Source organism: Lepisma saccharinum, chromosome 29 (genome assembly GCF_977018435.1).
Source record: "Lepisma saccharinum chromosome 29, izLepSacc3.1, whole genome shotgun sequence".
NCBI lineage: Eukaryota > Metazoa > Arthropoda > Insecta > Zygentoma > Lepismatidae > Lepisma > Lepisma saccharinum.
This window is the reverse complement of record NC_139257.1, coordinates 10,471,663-10,490,733: the sequence shown is the minus strand read 5'-3', so window position 1 is coordinate 10,490,733 and position 19,071 is coordinate 10,471,663. Positions and strand designations below refer to the sequence as shown.

The 19,071-nt window shown below is 38.3% G+C and overlaps 1 protein-coding gene across 1 annotated transcript in view; it reads left to right on the top strand.

Annotated features, from left to right (window-relative positions):
• LOC145981381 (uncharacterized) overlaps positions 1-19,071 on the top strand; it is a 45,084-nt gene that overhangs the window by 4,858 nt on the left and 21,155 nt on the right. The window contains exon 3 of the mRNA XM_083114620.1: positions 17,628-18,049. Within this exon, the coding sequence (XP_082970746.1) occupies positions 17,628-18,049 (422 nt within the window). The remainder of the gene's footprint in view (positions 1-17,627; positions 18,050-19,071) is intronic.

Here is a 19,071-nt window from a genome sequence, read left to right as displayed (position 1 = left end):
TCAATATGTGAGATGATGTCTGGTTTTGGGTCAGTTGCTTCATACAGAGTACCAACAAAGCAAGCAGCATTTTTGCCTTAAACATTGTATCTGAGCATACAAGACATATCTTACATTCACCCTGGTGATTGATTGATTTGCTTTATTTTACTTTGCATTTGTGCTAATTTCAAAGATGGAAATAAGTGATGATATGATTAAATTGATGAATGGACACTCAGAAACATCCATGCCCCTGCTGAGATTCAAACCAGGGACCCTTGGCATCATAGCACAATGTGCTAACCACTCTGCCACAGGGGCCAGCTGCCCTGGAATGTTGAAGTAGCTGTGAACAATGTTACACTGCCTCTGCTCCAGAGTACACTCTGCACCTAATTCTGGTACTCACAGCTATTTTATTTTATTATTATCTTCGCACAACAGGCATATGCTCTGTTACAGTGCACAGTAAATGTCTTACATTTGGGTATTTATACACATAAAAATAGTATTTATACACATTTTCAGAAAAAAATGTACATACATATAGATAGATGTTACATATATCATATATGAGGGTAGCCAGTCGTGTACCGCCAATTGGACGTCTTCATAAGACTTGAACGTCTGCCCTCCAAAGTGCTCCTTTAATGGACCAAAGATGTGGAAAACAGATGGTGCCAAATCTGGTGAGTATGGTGGATGTGGTAGGCACTTGAAGCGTAGGTCATCGATGTTTTTCATGGTTGCACGAGCAGAATGAGGATGGGCGTTATCATGTTGAAGCAAAACACATGCAATCAGCAATCCCCTTCGCTTTGTGTGTATCGCTGGCCTCAAATGGTTCTTGAGAAGGTCGGTGTAGGTGGCACTAGTCATTGTCATACGGGGGGGGGGGGGGGTATGTAGTGTTCCAGAATAGGACCTTTCTTATCCCAGAATAAAGTCAACATGGCTTTCCCTGCAAAGGGCTGGCTGCGAAACTTCTTTGGTTTCGGCGAAGATGAAAGTCGCCATTCTTTGCTTGCATGTTTTGTCTCCAGTTGAAAATGGTGCACCAAACTTTCATCCCCGGTGACAATGTGAGCTAGAAATGTCTCACCCTCCTCTTAGTAACGCCTCAGCAGCTCTTGACATGTGTCAACAACCCAACAGACTTTCAGTTCCTGTGTCAGCTGTCTAGGAACCCACCTGGTGGATTCTTTTCTGTAGCGGAGTTCGTCTTGCACCATGTGTTGTACTGAACGAAAGCTCATATTCAGCAAGGAAGCCATTTCAACCAGGGTGACATGCCGGTTTTCCTGAAGAAGCAGATCTGATGTTGCTATGGACTCCTCTGTCACAACTCGTTGAGCCTGACCCAGACAGGGAGCATTAGTCAATAAAGTCTTACTTTCTGTGAATTCCTTGCACCATTCTTAGACTTGCCGCTGTGATAGACAGGCGTCCCCATACTTTGTCTGCATTCTCTGATGAATATCAACTGGTTTCACACCTTCACTCCATAAAAATCGAATAACTCCACACCGTTCCTGCTTATTGCAACTGCGTAGTGGTGCCGCCATCTTGAATCAGCTTTTACTGACATCCAACCCCACCTACCGGCACTGCTTCATACTGCCAGCTCGGAAAGACGTCAAGGACTGTGTCTGCAAATTTCCAAACTCCAAGAAAGAAAAAATATTTTTAATTGCACTTTTGCGGTTTTCATTTGATTCTCCCTCGTATATTACCGTGGATAAAAAATGAATCAAATTTTACACAATTACATTCACATATGTATGCGTATATATACATACATAAAGAAAGGAGAGAAAGCACAAAAAATAAAATTTAGTAAGAATGTTGTCCATTAAATAGTGTTTATACTCAGAAAATTTAGCAAATATGTCTAAGTGTACACCCCTCTTTAACCATTCATTATGCAAGATACACATTCTTCTCAGGGGAGCCATTTTGTGGATTTTGTATGGGTGCGGGGAAATTGCAAAGAGTTGCTTTCTTGATCACAACTTTGGATGGGAGACATAGCAAGCTGTTTTTGAAAGTGGAGAGGAAGAATCCAATTTGTCGTTAAGAAGTTTGAAAAGAAAAAGGAGTGATGTATCATTCTTCTGTTTGCAAGGGAGGTATCACCTTTGTATATACACCGTCTTCCCTAAAAACTATATAACGAGTGAATTTATTTTGAACTTTTTCAATAAGATCTATTTGTTTACTGGTGTGTGAACTCCACACTATAGAGGCATACTCTAATTTAAGGCTAACATATAGGTTAAATAATGATGACAGCACTTTATTTTCATTGAATTCTTTTGCAGTTCTCATAATAAACCCTAGGTTTCTCTGCGTGTCATTAACAGTCTTTGTAATGTATAACTGAAACGATAATGTATCATCGAACACTACACCAAGATCTATTACTGAGTTTGCCTGGTTTATTTGTGTATGTGCTATTCCGTATTTATAGTGTATTGGGGATTTCAATAGAGTAAATGTTACAGCACTGCATTTCTTATGGTTTAGATTAACTTTATTTGCTTTACACCATGTGTTGAGATTTTCAATATCCTATTATAATGTAATGGAATCTTCTTCATTGTGAATGCTCCTATAGAATTTTAAGTCATCAGCGAATAAGACTTTCTTTGCATTTCTAAGCTGGGACCAAGATTAGAACCTTGAGGTATGCGCGAGCTAGCTACAAATTCATGGGAGCAGCAACCTTGATAATTTAGTGTTTTCTGTTTTTGAGATACGAGCACATTATATCTATGAGGGAAAAGCAGAAGTTATAGAACACTAATTTTTTCAAGAGAATAACATGGTTTACAGTGTCGAACACTTTGCAGAAATCTGTGTATATAATGTCTACCTGGCCTTTGTTTTCATGTTCAGTGGAAATGAAGTTTGCGATTTCTAAGATGTTCATCACAACAGATATCTCTGGTACGAATCCATGCTGGTGCGAGGAGAGAATTGGTTTTGACGTGAGCAAAAAAGTGTTTGTGGAGTTTCTTTTTAATAGTTTAACTGATGCAGAGAGTATCGCAATTGGTCTGTAGTTTGAAATTTTAGATTTGTCTGATGTTTTTGGTATGTACAAATTTGTGACAATTTCCATTTATCTGGAAATTTCGATGTTTGTATTACAAGGTTGAAGAGTATATGTAGTGAATATTTTAGACTTTCACCACAACCCTTGATTACTTAGGGGGGATAATATCAGGCCCTGCCATTTTTTTTTAGGTTTAAGGTTCTGTATTGTTTTTTTCTATTTCTGCGATTGATATATCCTGTAAATTTAGAGAAGATAGAAGGGTGTCAGTTTCAGACAGGGGTTAATGGTTCGTATGATTGGTTCCTGTACGTAAACAGAGTGAAACTTTTTTGAGTTGTTGCTTTCGAGTTCTTGATTTTCATTACAGATAAGTTGTGCGTATGATGATCGTTTCTTATTTCTTATGAAGACAGCTATAGTTCATTGCATAATTTATTTGCAATGTGCACACATGAAGGTTCTCTTCGTGTTTTGAAAACTGATGTGATTGTATCCATTATCTCTGCCATACACTTGAAGCTCTCCTGCCCCCTTTTTTGCACCTCAGTGGCACAACCTCCCTTCAATGAACAATATAGTCTAGTTTCATTTGATTTCCCCCATTCCTTCCAGGTTACTGTTGCTTCAAGATTGAGGACATTTTTTTTCGAAATTAATGTAGTTGTTCAATGTTAGGAATGGTCAGTCAAAACGAAACCTTTAATATTGAAACATGTATGTGGTGGTTGTTTCTTAACTGCATGGAGGTTGAGTGAGGGGGTGGGGTATCCTTTGGAAAGGAGATCATGCAGATATACGATGAATATATTAGAATTTTCTGTTAATATTGCAAGATGCATTTTCAGTGAGCAGTGAGGGGTTTGGTGAATGAGGGCTGACAGATTTCTGACAGATCCTCAGGGTGGGAAAATAAATATGATTTTTATTAAAAAGTCATTTTTGATGATTTTTTATATTTAAATTAGGGCTGAACCAATTCCAATGCCGATACTGTTAACGATTCCCACCAATACCAATACCGATACTTGAAAATTTGCAAAAATAAATTTTGTTCAAAATATTGATCACTATATGTGTCCAAATAATCTTCTCCAATTATATGCAAGAATTTACCAATAAATTGGCTTTAGAATATTGAATATTCACATCAGAATGTTAAAATAGATGTTATTTAAACAGAAAATATAGTTTTTCTTTCATAATTTGGGCAAGAGAAGAAGAAAGTTCGAATTTTACATTCCAGGATTATTAGTTTCCGCGAAAGTGTCACGAGCCATTTTTGTAGAACCTGTGAAAGACCGAAATGCCCGAAGAGTATCAGCTGGTATCGGTAGATGAATTCAAACCGATACTGATACCACTGATATAGGCTAAGCCCTAATTTAGGTCAGATTTTTCTCTCCATAAATTGATTTTTTAATTTTTTTTTAGGAGACATGCTTAAAATTGCTTGTATGTTTTCTGGCATTATACATATAGATACCTGTTTCCATATGGAAATTCTTTTTTGTGGAAAACAGAACTGTAAAATATTTAAACAGTTTGATTAAAGCCAATGAAAAAATACATGTAAATATACATTTTTCTGTTCCTGATACTGTATATGTACTATATGAAACTACTATGGAAATGTTTGTTGAGTGTGTTAATGCTCGTATAATAATTTCAGTAACTTTTCTTTTAGTGAAAATAAAAGATAGTTTGCATAATATCAGCTGCCATGTTTATTTACAGTTTAATGATTATGGCACTATTTATGGTTTAACATTATTTTTTAGTTTATACATTATTCTACATAAAGTGATTGCTATTTTTGCATATAAAAATTATCGATTTTTAAATCTTGAAAAATTTAAGTGTGTTTGGAGTTTACATATTACATTTGCTTTCATATGAGCTTCACCCCATCAGTACATATACGTATATTTTGTTCCTTTCTTTTCATTTCTGAGAGCCTAATAAACACCATTAAATGATTATGAGATGACTGTACTTTCACCAAAGTGAATTAAATCAGTAATTTTTTATCAACAAAATCTTCTGATTTAACCCTTAACTGGGCACATGGGGGTAAATTTGACCGCCAGGTAGGTATTTCTTAATGCCCAGACACTTGTTGGTTGCCTCCGGTGCTAGTACCTTCCTAAAACAATCTGATTCAATTGTCGAGGTCATTTCCTTCATTGTGTGCGTAACTGTTCAGGGAATTTAGTCTGCACATAGCATTGTTTATTTTATACATTGAATCACTTTCATGAGAATACCTGAAAGAATGTTCTTGTTCTGCTACAGCTTAACAGGCAAACCATAAGCAATTCCCAACACAGAAATATCCTTCATCCATGGCGGCTGAGTAAGGTGAGTGACAAGTTACAATCAGCTTCTACTCTCATTAAAAAAATATTGTGTTTTCATCATGTGCTGAGACAGAAATATTCGGGAAGAAACAATGCTAATTTATTTTACACTCTAGAATTGGCAGCAGACTCGGGATAGTTGTCGTGACATGACAAACATTTTTTTAAAATTGATTTTTACTCAATTTTCCATGGTTTGGCAGCAACTGTTGGTCTGACGTAAGACCAACTTTAATTTGCCAACCTTTCCCACATAAAAATGATTCTGGTTACTTGGGTTCTATCAGTTTCCACTAAATGCTTTTCATGCATACATTGACTTCATGCTACCGACTAGAGTACTGCATGGGACCACTTTTGCTCATACATACTTGATTGAATGTCCCATGCATTTCAATGTGACAATAATTGTAGGAATATATGTGTAAAAATCTGACCTGGTAGTTTCAGGCCATAAATGTCTATTGATTTTCATGTATTGTTATGTATTTGTAAAATATACTAAGCTATATTTTAACATGGAGATGATGACTGGGGTCACTTAAGTTTCAATTTTTCTGCATCTTTCTCCTCACGATCCATATTTGAGGCCCACTACCACACACAAATTACAGTTATACAGTACTGCTGTGCTTCGAGTGTATTCAATTGCAGAAAAATTGAAACTTAAGTGACCACAGTCATCATCTCCATGTTAAAATATAGTTTAGTTTTATCTTACGAATACATAGTGATACATGAGAATCAATAGACGATTATGGGCTGAAACTCTCAATTCCATATGCTATCTAGCGTTGTCCGTGTGAACCATTTGACGCTAGAGCAATAAACGCTCATTGCAGTACTCTCCGTCCCATTGTATCATCGATTAGCTTTTGGTACCTAGGAAAAAATATTTCCCCTTTAAAACTAATGGTATATTTGGCAACCACAAATACTAAACTCCTACCTACACATTACTTAAGACATTTTTGCTACAAAAAGTTTCTCTCTCACCACTATCTCCGTTCAACTGAAAAATACTTTCAACCTCTTTTGTTGGTGCTTGCTGCTACATTAGGCAGATAGGCTGAGTCTGCCTTGAAAACTAATTAGTATCATTATATCTAACATAAAAGTGATTTCAGTTAAGATTTAGTGACAAGTGGTAAAATTATAATAAAAATATTTTTACAATCCCGTTGTTATGAAAAAAACACAGTCTCGGAATACATTCTAATGCCTGTAACTCCACAAATGTCCTTTCCGTACCCCCAGATACTTCTGATTTCATTTTGTAATCAGGTAATCTCCTGTAAGAATTTTTTTCTGGAAATTCGAGGGAGTCATTTGATATCATCAGCCTGCAACTACTACAAACTAGAGATACTTTCAGAATTTCCATTAAAATCTTTCTATTAAGACTTAACGAATCATGACATGTGCAACATTTTATTTCATGGTGAACCTACTCTATCACCATATAACATATGGCAGTGGTGCCTACTCGAAGTATTATAAAATGCCATAATTTCATTAAGTGGTCACAGTAGGACAATATCTTGCAGAAAATCATCGCAATTAATTTTATTTTTTGCAGCATCTTTATTTTACATTTTATATAACAGGGGTGGAATATATTTTATGCAGCATACATTTCATACATGTATCAAAATACTACATATATTGCAGTAGTATTTTATTTAGCGATTAAGTGATGCTGCAAATATGTCAGCATTGAGTGCATGTAATTCTTACAATGTATGTGGAACAATGTAATCATCATTACAGAGGAAAATGGCACTAAGTCTTCAATTTATTAGGCACCTCATGCAAACAATTCACAATACAATACATATACGTTACATGTTAAGGAAAGGGTGAAAACTACACTAAGTGGCATTCATAAGCCTTTCTTAATTGTAAAATCTTAAAAACAGCACAGATCAAAACTTAGGTCCCAGCCACAACTCAACCACAGAAGGAATTCCAGTCTTTGCAGACTTCCATCTCCTGCCTTTTGTGAAGGATCTGCCCTCCTACCTTCGTGACACCAACCACTTCCTCCAGAAAAATCAACATCCTTACACCATTGTCCACAAACACCATCCTTGCTATCGTTAAAATAACTTCCCTTTGCACCAACATACTCATTTCTATGGCTTCCTGCCGTCCTCTATGGTCATACTCATTTCCATGGCTTCCTGCCGTCCTCTATGGTGGAGTAGTTAGTATGCTGAGCTATAACATGAAGGGTTTGAATCCAAGCCTGGGCATGAATGTTTTTTGTGAGTGTCCCCTTCATCAATTTCATCATATCATTCATTCTCATTGTCAAGATCACATGAAAGTGGCAGAAGAGCGAAATAAATAAACCATATCAATCACTCACCGCCCTCAACCTCCACTCCAAGAAGTCCTACCTCAGCAGCAGACCAAAACCCCCACAACTCCATCCCTAACTTCCTGATCCATCTAGTCTAGCTTCTCCTTACAGCAACAGCTTCACCATTGAAGACCAAGCAAAAATCTCAGCAAATTTGAAAAAGATAAAATTCTCAGGGAAAATCTTCTAGTTAAATCATTGAGTCCCAATGAAGCACATTTGAAGGACGAAAATATAATCTCATACTAATAATTACAACTTTTGTCAATGAAACACTGGATAGTACAATTCATGAACCTCTTGGAAATCTGAAACTTCTGGAGGATGTTGAAAATTTCACCAGCTGACTTCTCTATCTTACAGCGTGCTATAACAGCCACGTGGGTTTTGTAATCTCCCCAATTCCATCATGAATGCTAAAGCATACCGTCCTATCGTAGCGTTCCAACATGAACGCGGGGATCTTAAATAGGGATGTAACTTGCCCCTCCCGATTAAATACTATTGATGGTAGAGACAGCCCTGAAAGGGCAGGTACAAATATCTAACTTATCATTAAAATAAACTCATGATTCGGTTTAGACTGAAGTGAGCAATGCGAATGGCAGAATGGGGTGTAGACTAGCTTACCCTGTTCGGTTAAGAAATAAGACCAGTAGCTCCTGCTTCTCCGCTGATTCCAGATTAAAAGCCCTCCTGTCGCTCTCATGCGCACCTATTTAAACCCTCTTACCATTTCCTGTGAAAGACTTACCCAACACATTTCTGAGCAGGAGCTGACAAGGTCTGCCAGGGTCAATATTTCTTAATCGAACGGGTATGGTACGACACTCCCTCTTGCGAGACAATTTCTAAAATTGAAATTGTAATCATTAAAATTTTAAATTGAACCTTCTGCCATTCACCAAAATTTGAAAGTATTTTTTATTACATGAAAAAGGTTACATAAAATAAAATAAAATAAAAAAATGTCAGAGACCCTTCACCGAAAATTAAATGGAACAAAATTAAGCTCAAGCTTGACTGCTGAAATAAAGTCTTTGTTATCGTTAGCCACACGCTGGAAGAGTCTTTCGTAATGAGAGATGCTGACGGTATATCAACATGCGATAGCAAGTGTTGTTCGCAGGTCCGCGAAGTCAGCAGAAAGTTCATCACACTGGATCGTAACCCGAGCCATGCGAGTGGCTTCTGCGTTTCGCATAACAACTCGGAGAGATTGGTAATGGCATCTGAACAACTGCTAACTAAGCGCCGAACGTAAGCCGTGAGAAACCTTGAGGCCGTATGCTCGCCTCCTCAGGCTGATAGTTCGAGGCGAGAGCAAAAAAAAAACGTGGTAAACACCAATCTCCACTGGACTACGCGACATTGACATGGATGCACTGAAGCCAATAAAAGAAACAACACAAGCAGTATTGGCTATCCGCAACCACACGAAGAGAAGAATATAATTGAAGAATAAATTTTCACTTGCTATTGACGTTCGTAGCACACTAATGTGGGCACACTATGACCTGCGAAGTCATAAGGCAGGGCAATCCAAATACACTCAAACCACAGAGTCCTGGGATATGAAGCATTGTTCCGGGAGATTCACGGTCCTTGACCGATCACAATTGCACTGGGGGACCGGTTCGAATCCCGGTGTGGAAAGTTCAGGAATACTGTTCAGCACAGGTCAGATGAAAAGACGTTGGCCGTGGGGCGGCAATCACAGGGTAGTCCATGGAGAGCCACTCCAAGTAGCTTTTCCAAGCCCCAAAATATGCGTTGTACAATGGCGGACACTGGGGGAAAATGTTATGATAGGCCCCCGAAAGTTCACAGCAGACGCCATTGCATATTTCCGGCACACATCGTATGGCGACACATTTCGTACGCTGGTTGCATGCGAAAACGGAAGGTGTACCGTGCCGTTGCATACAGTATGCAAGGTGTCCGGGGGTTGCGACGCCTCGATCACTCCAAGAAGGCGCACTAAACATGGCCACTGGTATGATGAAACTGTTCACAGGTAGCCTGGCAGGTTGCTGATCCACAGGGGTGGGGTCTGAACACATTTGGGTCGTTGACTGTACCCGAAAAGTTCCAATATGTCGTGAAGTACACTGCCTGGCCTTACAGAGCAAAAGGAACGATGTACATGAAAGATGTTCATGCTTCTTCTTAAGGGGGTTAGAGTCGTGGGGGGGGGGTTGCTCTGTAAGAGGAAATTTCTTCTGGTGTTCCTGACGCTGTTCCGATCCTGGGATGTCACTTGGGATAGGATGTTCGTTGCTGCTACGCTGGTCCCAATTGGTGGTAGATGATGGGAACAGGGGCGAAGACGACCAAAAGGGGATAGGTCGTTCTGATTGTGATTATCGAAGATGCATAACAGCAGCAGGGGCGTCTTGAGGTGAAAATCCCTGGCGATTTCAGCTCTCACACCAGTGACATACGCTGAAATCCAAAGGAGGCTGGTGAGCTCCAAAGCCTTCAGGAATGCGTTCTTCTTCCGGCCTCAAAAAAAATCGCTGGACTTCTTTCAATATTCCTTGAACTCGTGGAATTTCCGAACAGGGTAGGAAACAGGTAGGACATTGGAAAAACTACATTCCTCTCAGTCAATTAATATTTAAAATATATAAAAAATGTGTAACGTAATCGTCTTTTATAGGCAAGTGAAAATCATGAGTAAAGATAAGTAAACTAAAATAAAATAAACTGCCCAATAAGTGATATAAATTATAAAACAAAGTTTGAATGAAGGCTAAATAAAATAAAAGGCGGAACATGTCATTTGACGCCTTAACACTGGAACACCATTAAAATGAAAATATGACTTCATCGAAAGTAATATATGTATATATTGACTAAATTATATATAGCCCCTGGCTTCTCCCAAAATATAAAAAAGGCCTCCCACATGGCGCAGTGGTTGCGTCATTGCCTTGTAATCAAGGGGTCCCGGGTTCGATACCCGGTGGAGGCACAAGTGGTTCGGATCCCACTTTAAAAAACTGTAGGTCCAGTCCCGATTAGCCTTACTGTGCATAAAGTGGACTTAAAACACCAGCTCAAACCCAAAATATAAAATAATGTGCAATATAAAACTAAAGTTATGATATATCACTAAATGCCCTTTGTTGGGACATGATCAATATACAATAAAATAAACGAAAATATCTAGGATTAAATATTGATAAATATATAAAAGTAATATGTAGATGGTATAAAATATATCCCCTGGTATCAGAAATATAACCCGACGAAATCCATTAATATCATGTCAGAAGTGTCAAAGCATTGTAAAAAATGAGGAACTGACGAAAAAAAATAATTAACCCAAAATTTGGTAACGTCACAGCTGTTAAAATGGACCTAGCCACAAGTAAAATAAAAGAGTAAATGACATGGCTCCAATGAAGTTAAGATCATTAATTACTTCAACTAAAGTCTATGACGTGTGGGAGATTAAAATATAAGCCCAATTACTTGCTATTACCTACTTTACGAAGATTAACATGAAATTAATCTGTAAGAAGTAATTAAATTTCATTCGGGAAACTTTTGAAAATTCTGAAGGAACGAAAAAAAAATCGCATAAATAAGCGCCCTTGAAGAGGCTCTTATTAACACCTCGGTTTGAGTCTAGGAATGTCAGTGTCGAAGCCACCTGAGTGTAGAGCTCATCTACAACAAATTCCGCATCCATCCCGACACTTGACACACAAAAAAGGGTGTCATCAAATTCTCTCTCTCTGAGACTGAAATAGGATATGTTTCTTCCGCTAACGCAAAACTGGAAATTTCCGCACGGAAATCTGGCGACTTACATGGAAGGAAAATCCTGGACTTGAGTCTTGCACATATCCTGAGTTCGAAGGAACAAAAGGAAAACAACGAATGAATTGTGCTTTGGGTGCAGAGATATAACTTGCGTGTTTAAACCTATCGTAAGCTGACGGAATGTAAACGTGATTATACCTAAGGGGAGGGCTTGATTGATTATACTATTCGCAAAACTTCATCGTTATTTAATAAAAAAAAATGACAACCAGTTTTGCCTTAATTTAAACATTCTTTTTAACTTTTATCGCTATTTAGTGACTTGGTGATTTGCGATGCGATTAAGTAACCACACGAAATCTGTTGAATAACGCTAAAGAGTGTTTATTTAAACATTAAGGAATGACGTAACTTGAAATATAAACATCATAATATAAATACACATGAAATTTAAGGTATTTAAAATTCAAAGCTAGAAAATGCAAAAGGAGGAATATTAAGCTATCCTTTAATAAATAGCTGAAAGAGACAATAAATATATGGATAATAACAAAAAAATCTCGTTAATATGTGAAATACTCCACGCCTTGAATACCGCTTACGTCTCGTTCTACTTTTCATTACAAGTTGGCGTACGCCTAACTATGGTGTTTTAACAAACTAAAAGTCATGCAGACTAAGTCATTCTTATGTCATTGCGCTACAATGACAGTGTCATACCTCTTGCTACGGGTACCTCTGTATACACAATTCGTAGGGGAAGACATAATTAACCTTAAAACTAATGGAAGGGAGCGTCACACTTACTACCTTTAGTAGCGGACATCATTGCTCCTCTATTCCTTAAAACATATATATAAACACTTGCGCACTCTTTTATATTTCACTACCGGTATTTCTGCGCGTACAACTAAAAACACCTATTATTATTCCTTAGCTAGAACATTGAATCAACGAGCGGGTTATACTCTAACCGAATGGTAGCGTCACTCTGACTACTTACGTCAGCGTATAGTAGCGGACATATAATTGCTCCTCTATTCCTAGAAATATAATTAGCGTTTCGTTTTTTCACATATTAACTTTACTTTAGTAAAAAAAATCCTTAAATAAGGTAAAATAAAAAATGCACTGCGACTGACTCATGTATTCTCTAGACTATCTCCTTATCAATTTGCACTACAATTATTAGTACCAAGGCTCCCATTCTTTGGGGCGAGGAGATTTCAGTCATTTTAATTACGATGGAGTCGACTACTGAACCTTGTGCATTTCAAAACTATACGTGATAAAATTAAATATCCTCCTTGCGATAATCTTTAACAGTTTAAACTTAAACCACATAAACACAAACGGCGTTATTTTTCGGATCATTAACAAGTTACGGTCTGTTTTAAAAATATATATGAGATTGAAGCTTTAAAGGACTTTAATTAATTAAAAAACACAATTGACTTCAGGAATACTCTCTGCTGTGACCCACTAAGTACACGCACCATGGTGTGATTGAGTCGTATCGTTTATAGCCAAACTATTATAAGTCACGCACCAAATGCATGTAAAAAAAATTACCAAATTGTATTTCAAGAGACTACTGCAAGGACAAGGGTCATAAAAATCAAATGCCACTTTCAAAATTTAGATAAAATCCTGGGAATTGATGAAAATTTCCCAGGTGGTAGTTCTGTCATAGCCATCAGGGCCTGACGGAAGGTACCGGGTTCGAGCGAACCACGGCGTTACTAGGAGCGGAATGACAAGGGTTCGTCCGTAGACGTGCCCGGGCTGGCCAAATTCTGGGCGGAATATGACACTCGAATGTCCGACATCGAACCTTCCGGCGCGCGGAATGAGGGACGTACCTTATGCCACATCGCACCGACGCGGAAAACCGCGACGAAGCAAGGGCGCAGAGCTGTTGCCTCATTGTCCGTGGCTACCAAAGAAACATTCTATTTTCGTTTCCTCCGCATTGTAATGTGCTTTAATGCAGCGGGTGATTAGCCTATTAGGTGGGGGTGTGGTGGGTAAGGACTGAATTAAAGCTGAGTATCGACATTAACCATCATTAACATTAAAGCTGCGTGCTACGCAGCTTGCCCCAAAAATAAAGATTCGCGAAGAAAAACAATTCTGACATGTCACTATTTAACAAATTTCAATTTTCATTTATTTCGAATGATATAAATGAAAAATTCCGCAACTCGAACACGTAGCTCTAATTTTCATCACATTTCAGGAAAATGGATGAAAAGCCCAAGCATCTCACCACGTAGCGTTCCAACCTGAATGCGGGGATCTTAAATAGAGATGTAACTTGCCCCTCCCGATTAAATACTATTGATGGTAGAGACAGCCCTGAACGGGCAGGTACAAATATCTAACTTATCATTAAAATAAACTCATGATTCGGTTTAGACTGAAGTGAGCAATGCGAATGGCAGAATGGGGTGTAGACTAGCTTACCCTGTTCGGTTAAGAAATAAGACCAGTAGCTCCTGCTTCTCCGATGATTCGATGATTCCAGATTAAAAGCCCTCGTGTCGCTCTCATGCGCACCTATTTAAACCCTCGCTTGGCCTCTCGTCACCTCTCGCCAAAGGCCAGTGTTCTTACCATTTCCTGTGAAAGACTTACCCAACACATTTCTGAGCAGGAGCTGACAAGGTCTGCCAGGGTCAATATTTCTTAATCGAGCGGGTATGGTACGCTATCACTTCTGTAGCTTAATTAGCAATGACTCACATGTTCATTCTCTCTGAGAGTTCTCACCTTCCAAACTTGTGACAGTATTGATGGTAAAATGTGTTTTAAATTTATTTTGTGTGCTGTAATACAGTGTGAAAATTCTCACAAAAGACTTTGTCTGTACTTATGTGCACAAAGATGTCATTTTATTTTTGAACATATTTTGTTTTTGACTGATTCTGATATACTGCTGTACAAAATTTACTTAATATGCACACTGATAATAATCAATATTCTACTCATCTGATATAAAATTGGAAATATTCCTTGAATGTTCGATGAATGGTTCATTAATGTAGGTAGCTGGGTGATTGCAGTAGAGTTTGCCTTTGAAAAGGATCTGCCTATTTAGTCATTTGGTTTACAAACCTATGTCATGAATTATATGTTTTATTCATAAAAATAATAATAAAATGGCAAAATATTTTACTAAATTACAGACTGTTTATAAATATATCAGATCGGCAGTGTTAGTGATAAAAGAGATACATGTAGAATATTTTTAAACTAATAGTGTACTGGTTTTTTGTACTCTGGAAAAGATGTGAGGATTCTGGAAAATGCAGGGAAATTTCTGGGAAAATGCAGTTAGGGTTCATGTCGGAACCCTATTTGATGCACAGCTATGGGTACTAGAATGGCCCTCTCCTATGCCAACCTCTTCATGGGCAAACTCAAACAAGAGTTCCTGGAGACCCAAGCCCTAAAACCTGTCCTATGCCTCCTTTTTAGAGACAGCATCTTCATGCTCTGGACACTTCAGCGTGGTTCAAACACTCGACAATAATGTAAGGGAAGAAACAATACAAACGATTTCAACCACCGTTCACAGCACCGCACCAAAATATTTCTTCTCGCCCATTCGGCCAGAACACGTTCAGTCAGCTCTCAATAAAATAAAATCCACTGCTGTGGGAATAGACGAAATCTCTGTTTTAATGATTAAAAAAATTCTCCCGTACATTCTCGTTCCTATAACAGGCAATTAATGTCTCCCTGTCCTTCGGCATATTCCCGTCGATTTGGAACTAGCTAAGGTTCACCCTCTGCCGAAAGCAAACGAAGTTCTCACTCTCGGCGACCACCGGCCGATAAGTATTCTTCCGGCTCTGTCCAAAGCTCTCGAACACGTTGTCAGTAACCAAACGCGTAATTTCTTATCACGAAACAATCTAATAAATTCTCTCCACTCGGTATTCTGGCACAACCATAGCACCTGCACAGCGCTCATGAACGTGACGGACGACATGAGACACGACATTAAAGAAGTAACTATTCTTGTACTTCTGGACTTTAGTAAAGCTTTTCAGACTATTGACCACGACATCCTGCTATCGAAGCTATCCTCCCTGTACAACTTCTCTGACCCAACCGTAGCTTGGTTCCGTTAGTATATTAATTAACGCCAACAATGTGTCTTCAACTCTGGTGAGAAATCGTCGTCCGCTTTATTTTCGATCTGAAATATAGGGACCATTTATCCGTTTTCTTTACAAAGCTAAATTGGCTCAAATTAATTGATCGGCGAAAGGTACACAACCTCACCCTTCTCTATTCAGCAATCAGTTCAAAAGAACCGGCTTATCTCTCGAGCAGATTCTCAATGCTTTCCGAATCACACAGCCTTGACACCAGATTGTGAGGGAGAACTCAACTACTCATCTTCCTTCATAACTCAAATTTTTATTCAAAATCTTTCACCATTTCTACTTCTCGTCTTTAGAACTCACTGCCCCTCGAAATCCGGAACTCATCTTCAGCATATGTCTTTAAGATGCAATTAAAACATTTTTTATTGGGCACAAATAGTTAGCACATTATATTTAGTGATAAATTGAATACAGTTAAGCGCAGAAAAACACTGAAAACCCTTATTCACCGTCATATTTCAAATCCCTGACTACTGTCATGAATATGTGATTGTGTGTGTGTGTTGTTGTATGCTCATGAGTATAGGTTAGCTTTTTATTCTGGTATGTATTTTTTTTATTTTATCCTTTTTTTGTAATTTTTTCTTTGTAATTTTATATTTCTCTTTATTTTAATATTTACCTTTCTATGTAATGGTTTAAATGTTGTTGTAAACATGGTGAAGTGGTAGAAAAGGCTACAAAGCCTTAACTTCGCCATGATAAACAAGACGCAATAAATAATTACTATCCACTTCCCTATACCAACTCAACCACTTCTGCTCCCTCAAGTTCACCTGGACCTGCTATACCAACCAGATCACCTTCCCCATGAGCAAATTGGGGAAGTTAATTTGAAAACACCCACACACATCAAACCCACCAAGCACATGCGATGCCTACGTTTTTCTAGCTCCCACCCATTCCACACACATAAAGCCATCCTGTTCTCTCTGGCTTTCAGAGAACAGCACCTCAACACTTGACCCATTTCCCGACAGAACTACAACCGCCACTTACACCAATCCTCGTCAACTGTGGATATTTTTCCACCATGGTTTCCAACTAAATATCCCGAACTGCAACATACATCCCACCAAGAAACTTGCCACCAACTCTCCTCTACTTATCACCCAAAATCATCCCCATCGCAACAAAATCTGCCACACTCTATACTACATTATTCACAATGACCTAAAACCACAAACATCTTTCCTGACAAGACCAGTGTTGTTTTCAAATGCCCATCTCCAACCATCAAAACATCCTGTTCCAGATCACCCTTTCACCGCAAAACCTACATCTACACGCTCATAAATGCAAGCATCCAAGGTGCAAACAAAACCTGCTCCAATTTCTACACTTTTCACACCCTCCAGATTCATACTTCCACTGGCAAATTTTCCCTTCACCCCAAAAGGTCAAGGGCCTGCTACATCTCAAACCTTAATGTCCTCACCTGCAACATCTGTGGTAGCTTTTTTCTTGGGAAATCAACCACAACTCTCAACCACAGGATCGACAACTGACACTGCATCCACACTTGGCCTTAACTATCACATACCAACCATTACAATATCCCTTTCAATAATTGCTTCCGGGTAGTGATCATCCTCTCCTATCCGAATCTGCAAACACCTCAGTACGAAAAGGATGGGAGAGGGCCTACATATCAGATATGTGAGCAACCAGACCCCGTTTCCTTACAAAGAAGAAAAAAACACCGAGTAACTTCCCCAAACGTCCCTAACCATCACTTTACAACTTCACAAGATTTCAGTTTTTCTTTTTACATCACTGAAGATGTCACTCGCGGCAGCAAAAATTTGAAATTTTCCAGTATCTGGTACGTGTTTCCAATTTATCTTTTTACTTGTTTATGTATGTTTTGTATATTGTTTCTGATGTTTGTGTGCAAAATGTATTTTCAGATAGCAAGTGCCTTATCCTCATCATCACAGATGGAGTTTCACTATCTCTCTTTGTCCAACTTACTGAAGATAGAACCTGAGTTCATAAGTTGTTCAATCAAGAGTGAACCAAATGAAGAGTCAGCTGAAAACACTTGCCAGCCACCACCATCATCATCAGTTATTAAATCTGAACCAAAGTTGGAACAAATGAAAATCGAAGAGCCAAAGGATGGTTCCTTTCACATATACTTGAACTCTGGTGCTGGGATGACTGAATTTTTACACGATGATAGTAAAAATTTCCATGCTAGTGATGACATATCACAGTTTGGTGCTGTTGCATGCAAAGCTAATGAGAGTGACAATGTTAATGTAGAGCCTGAAGATGTGAAGACTGAGCTTGCAATTGAAGATGAATGTCCATCTGCAGAGACAAAAAGGTGAGTTCATGAAGAATTTTGACATTAATGAAACCAAGTACCATAATACTTCGATCATACTTCATCAAAATTTCCTCAACTTGAATATTTAGTCATTATCAGAATTGCTTCTTGTGTATGGGCAGAAGCAGGAATTTTTCCATATAGTAATTAAATAATGAAGCATGAATTTCAAATCTCCCATATGAAGATCAAAATATGGTTACCTTATGGATATTTTTACATATGAACATTTTCTGTTGTTTTTGATTCATTCATTTGGTTCATTTTACATCACTTTTTTGCCGCATTTGGCTAATCGTGAAGATGAGTGATGATAGGTTGAAATTGATGAAGGCACACTCACAAAGAACACCCATTTCCAGCCAGGGATTGAACTCCAGGGCCTGCCAAATTACAAACCATGGAAGTTGGTCTCTGTTTAGTTTGCAGAGATGTGTTGCAGCAATTGTGGCGACTAGATAATAGTCAATTAAAAAATCTACCTGCCACGGCTTCACTCTCTCCAATTTTGATGATAGTGAAGTATTGTAAGTCATCATAAAGCAACTTCCAGTTGTAAAAATCGCCAGCAGAGGCCTCACCTCTGGGGATGACCTTTGGTTGCACATGCACATTTATTCTCTTTCCACAACTGAGCTGTCCGTGCAGAACAGAACAGGAACGAGACTCAAGATTATAGAATCAGCTTGACAACAAAGTTCTCGGGAGTGCTAGCCCGGTCTTCCTCCCATACTGTTATGTAAGTGGCAAGAATGCACAAAAGAACTGGCTAGGGATTCATTTCACTTGAGCTGCTATCTCTTTTTCCAACTGGTGTGGAATTTGCCCAATTATGTAATGAGGGTTGGAATACCGTTAGTACGGGTTTAGGCAAAAAGTAATTTCAGCTATTCAGCTACTTTAAATTGCATTTAGAGACCGTTAGAATTTCAGAATAATGTTCTCATTATGAAAGAACTCCGAAGGCATTTAATTCTGCTGTTGATTCATAGTTTATCTTTATGGTGACTTTTTATATG